Consider the following 5,399-nt stretch of genomic DNA (forward strand, 5'->3'; position numbering starts at 1 on the left):
TTTAGCCAACCTGGCGAGCTGAGTATTGACGCGCACGTGTCGTCCTTTACCACCGCCTTTTGTTCTGTTGCCAGGCAGAGTTGCCCGCGTGGCTGTCGGACTCGTGGAGTGAGTCGGTGGAGCCCCGAGATGGCTCAAGCCGACCGGCTAGCCCGTCATACGAAGCTAACATTCGAAGCCATCCTCAATGATGTGACCCACCGAACGTTCCACGCCCGACGGCATAAACGAGAAACCATCGTCAAGACCGCTCTGCGCGATACATGGCACCGACGGATATCTCAGGTTGTTCCTGGGCCGCCTGTCCCATGGTCAATGCTGCGAACGGTGCACGCAGAACCAGTTCATCCACCAGTAAGCCTAGCACTGTCCTCTTCCGATGGCCGTTCGACAACGACCATTCGCTGCAAGCTCCGCTTGCTTGCTAACACTCTACTGCTTCTTTCCTCCAGTTCCTCTAGACCCTCGCACATACATCACACCCGACCTCTGTTCCTCTCTCTTTCTCTTCTTCCTCTCACACCTTCTTTTCCATGTCCGACTCTCGCACACAACAGACCTCCGACAACCCCACATTCTTTTCTGTGCGGTCTGCCCCATCCACATCGGGGCCACCGACACCACACTCACTCCACTTCTTCTGCCTCCCCCCCCCACACACATTTGTCCGGAGTTACAGTGCGATACAAAACTGGATGAAAACAGGACGAGGAAAGGGTATCGACAGCCCCCTTGTGGTTGAAGAGATGAACGCAGCACTGGCACGACTTCGTGATAGTCGTGCTGCGGGGCCAGATGGCATCTACAATGAGATGCTGCACCACCGCCCGAGCGTGGCCCGGGCACATCTCCTGGTCCTTATTGGATATGGCTCATCCCATAAAGTCCCCCAGGAGTGGCGGAACGCATACGTTACCCCACTTCCTAAACCTGGAAAACTACCAATGCAACCGGACTCATACAAGCCGATGGGTCTCACTTCTTGCGTCTCCAAGTTCATGGAGCGCATGGTGTTGGCGCGGCTGCTGCATGTCTGGCGCCCTCACGCGGGCCAGTGTGCGCCCACAGACGCGGCGTCACCGCTGCAATAGAAAATCGCGCACATCACCGACTTGGTTGAAACCACTCGTGATGAATACTACGCCCCAATGATGCCCAAACGCTGTGGCGAGGATCTTCTGCAGCGACACTACCGAGCGCGGAGGATGCTGATTATCCTCATGGGCTTTAGCAAAGCGCTTGACACAGAAGAGCACTGTACTCTTGTAAAGCTGCTGATACGGCTCCCAGCGCACCTCCTGAAACACTGGCTCAGAAACCTCCTCATGCATCGCGATGCTCGAGTGAAGTTGGGCAATCGTTTAAGTCCGCAGTAGGGTCTCAATGCTGGCGTCCCCCAAGGCACCGTCCTCAGACCGCCACTGTTCTCCATGTACACCACTCCTCCTCTGGAGTTGTTGGTGGGCAAACATCCGGATGTACAATTCGACCTGTACGCGGATGACCTGGCCATCTGGACCCCGCGTCGGGCGCGAGACGAGGGGGGGGGGGTTGGGATCGGCAACAATATTCTTGTGGATGTGGTCCCGTATGGGGCCATTCAGACCATGGCATGAAAGTAGGCCCGCCGAAATGTGAGGCACTTCTCTGCACACTGCCGAGTCACACCGACGAAGACAGAGTGTCTCGATCACTTTTGCATGGGAGCGCATGCGGTTCCGATCTCGCTATTCGGCGACGAAATGAGCCCTCGGCTTCTTGGCCTGCAACTCGACACACGCGCCAACTTCAACAACAACGCGAACGCTATTCAAAAGCAAACGCGTATGAGGGAGAGAGGGGGGGGGCAGCTAAGTTGCTTGGCGAATCACAGATGTGGACCCTCACCGCAGCACATGAGGCAACTTGTCTCGGGCGACGGTGATTTCAAACTCATCTACGGTTCCGCAGCTGTATGGGAGACAATGCAAGACACGGCCAAACACAAGCTGATTAGCCAGTACACTCGCCTTCACCGGCTTGTCACTGGTCTCCCCCCTCTGCACCACAGATGAGGAATCAGTACTGTCTGAGTCGAATGCAATGCCCCTGCACATCAAAGTACTGCGGGCAAGGCTGCTGCTCTACGAACCCCTCAAGTTCGAAGAGCGAGACTGGGGCCAGGAGGCCCCCCTCCCAGCCTCGGCCGCCGCCATCACTGAACTTCCAGTTCTCGCCGATCAGCCAGTGTGAGATGGACAGGTTTGTTAGTTTCTTGCTAGAAGGAGAAGGGCTCTCACCCCCCCCCCCTCCAGCGCGAGGATCCCCTGCTTACTCTTCCCTACCCACCATGGTTGTGCTGGACGCCTAGGGGGGGGGGTGATCATCGGCTATGATTGGCTCCTTGAGCACTCGCAAATACACACCGATGACGACCTCTTACGAGCGTAACACATCCCCCCCAGTGGAGGCTCTTCCGTGGTCTTCCTCGCACCACCTCCCCTACGTCATGGCCACCGACGGCAGCTGTAGTGTCACCGAACACCGCCCCACTGCAGCCGCAATTCGTGTTGCTTCCCGATTTGATACGCGCCCGCTCAGTGTTTTTACCGAAGACAGCGGCCCCCTCGCGTGGAGTTGCAGGACGGAGAATGGTGCCATGCTTCGGGGCCTTCACCATTCGTTCTTACCAGTCTGCGACGACGTGCCCCTCAATGCAGACGAAGCCTGACCATCGTCACCGATAGTTGGTCCCTCCCCTATCTGCGTTGGCCATGGGACCGCTCTTCGTCAACGCTCCAGAATCGAGAGAGAGAGAGATGCGCTGCCCTTGTGCATTTGATAAAATCGGGGTGGGACCGTGCGCCTCCAGTTTGTCTACACACATGCCGGCGTACCTTGCAATGAGGCCGCTGACTATGTGGCTACGTCGGCAGCTGTAGATCGCAATTATACCGCCCCATATATGTGTGAACCCCCGGTGTCGCTCGTAGATCTTCGCTCCTTCCTTACCCGAGCGCTCATTGCGAAGTGGTATCACCAACTGCGTGAGGACACACACACGCGCACATCGCCATACCGTTTGTGCTCGGCCCCCGAGATTCGCTGCAATGTCTCCGCATGACTTGACCAACGGGGGGAACCCTTGACTCGCCATATGACCTGGTGGAGTTATCGAGGATACGCTGCGGCGAACACACCAGCTTCGGCAGCGCCTCCCTTTGGAGCGTGCGGGGCTGCGTCAACCGTTGTCGCTGGTGTAACATCTCGCATGAGCAGAAATGCGCACTACAAGGTGGTGCTTCAAGGCCCCGAGAACACCACCGTGTCTGCGGCTCCTCGACCTGGTGTGGGGCGGATCAAAGAGAGGTGTCCCTACTGTGGCTCAATGCCTAGCTCACTCCAGGTTCTGCAGAAGCATTGCCGATCCCTTCAGCGGGATCGACCTCCGGTGGCAGACGGGGCTTTGTAGCTGTCCATTCTGTGGCGACTCCTTTTCCCTCTGCAAAAAAACAGGGGAAACCACGTGACGTGGTGTGCCCTCAATCGCGATCGGTGCACGGACCAAGGGTATCACATCCTGTGCACCGTTCTCTTCTTTCTTCTGGAGCGGCAAGCACGACTCTCGAGCTTCATTGCAGGGCCCCGATGAATCTGTCAGTCACATGCTGGTGTGTCCTGTTCTTACTGAGTGTCGGCGATGCCTCGCCATAGCGCCAAAATTTGTTCAAGGGGGATGACTTCTGGCCTTTCCTACACTCGAAGCAACTCATCCCATTTGTAGAGGCAGCCTTGGCCCTTGTCTCCTTGCGGGCCAAACGCGAGGGGAGAATAATGAAAAAAAAAAACGCCTCATATGGACTTCGCATCTTCCTCCGTTTTTTTTTTCAACGGCTATTAAACGACGGGAACACGAGGAATTAACGAGTGGAAGTGTGTATATGAGTAAGAGCTGGTGATGCTGTAACTAAGATGTGAGATTTTGTTCACGCAGCTTTTCCACGAGCCAGTCCATGCCCTCCGCCAGACCATCGCCTGTCTTGGCGCTGCTCTTCACGACCGTCCAGGTGCGATTCATAATAGACGACACACCAAGCTCATCAGCAATTTCCATGTCACTGGCGGCCTCCGGCATATCCTGTTTGTTGGCGAATACAAGCAAAAGACTCTTGCTTAGTTCATCCTCGTCTAGAAGAGAGTACAGCTCGTGTTTGGCGACGCCCATGCGATCTCTGTCGGTACTATCAACAACGTAGATAATGGCGTCTGTGTCGCTGAAGTAGCAGCGCCAGTATGGTCGCACCCCAGTTTGACCGCCGAGGTCCCATACTTCGAAAGTAATATTTTTGTATTCGAGGGTTTCTAGGTTGACCCCCACAGTCGGAACAGTGGTCACCACATCACCGAGGCGTAGTCGATAAAGAATTGAAGTTTTTCCCGCATTGTCCAAGCCGAGCATCAAAACCCGAATTTTTCGGTCTGGTGGCAGGAAGCCGAAGGTTTTTTTGAGAGTTGTCAACAATGAGCCCATACTGTGCGCGAGCCGCTTGGAAAGGACCCCTGTCTTTGTGGTGGGGCGGGAGGACTCCAGTGAGGTTTGAGAAAAACAAAATCGAAGGGCAAAGGGAAGTATCAGAGTGATGTTTCCTTTGTCAGTGACGCTATATGGTCAAAGAGCTGAGATTGATGAAGCTGGACTGCAGAGGATGTGAGGTGTATCAGTTCGCAAAAAGAAACCAGAGAGATCGATTGAGAAAGGGATATTTAAAAAAATACACGGGACAACGTCTGTGGTTTCTGCTACCTCACCTTTCTGAGGTTTGTGCGGAGTGAAGTCCAGTGTTGTTAAAGCAAGGAAGGACCACAAACAGACGTAACGCTCACCGGCGCAGCAACCCAAGGCCAGCGGTGAGACAAAGGAGGCAGTGCGGAAACACACAAACGTCGAGACACGGGATAAAAAAAACTAGGAGATAATCGGAAAAGGAGTAAAATGTGTGCTGGAATCCCAGGACAGTCGGGCTTATTTCCAGCCGATGACAGCCACGAGAAAAGCACTGAGGAGGTGGACGTGTAACCCCAAGACAAGATGGGCGTAGGGGCAAAAAAAAACACTTGAACGTCGATTATGAAGGCCACGACTTGACAACAAAAACGAAAGAAAAGGGGGAGAGTTCACCTTTCAAGCAAAAATCGTACGACCCTTCCACAGAACAAACAAAAAAAAAATAGAGTTTACACACGCGGCAGTCAATACAAGGTGGGACAAAAAACAAGAGGAGGAGTTGAAAGGGTAAGCGAGGGAGAGCTTGGACTGCCTCTACCCCGGCATCGGAAGGGGGCATACAAACGGATACACGGTACCACCATGGCGGTGAGGGCACTCCAATCAAACATTACCGAACTGCATCAGATGAAGG

General features: G+C 54.6%; 2 protein-coding genes across 2 annotated transcripts; one reads left to right on the top strand and one right to left on the bottom strand.

Moving 5' to 3' along the window:
* Positions 1–1,148: 1,148 nt before the first annotated feature.
* JKF63_05384 (uncharacterized protein) lies at positions 1,149–1,376 on the top strand (the record flags this gene model as incomplete). Its single annotated transcript, XM_067901346.1, has 1 exon — positions 1,149–1,376. One exon carries the CDS (start codon positions 1,149–1,151, stop codon positions 1,374–1,376), a length of 228 nt encoding a protein of 75 aa, XP_067758021.1.
* A 2,570-nt stretch (positions 1,377–3,946) lies between these two features.
* JKF63_05385 (uncharacterized protein) lies at positions 3,947–4,510 on the bottom strand (the record flags this gene model as incomplete). Its single annotated transcript, XM_067901347.1, has 1 exon — positions 3,947–4,510. One exon carries the CDS (start codon positions 4,508–4,510, stop codon positions 3,947–3,949), a length of 564 nt encoding a protein of 187 aa, XP_067758022.1.
* Positions 4,511–5,399: the final 889 nt, after the last annotated feature.

Source organism: Porcisia hertigi, chromosome 17 (genome assembly GCF_017918235.1).
Source record: "Porcisia hertigi strain C119 chromosome 17, whole genome shotgun sequence".
NCBI lineage: Eukaryota > Euglenozoa > Kinetoplastea > Trypanosomatida > Trypanosomatidae > Porcisia > Porcisia hertigi.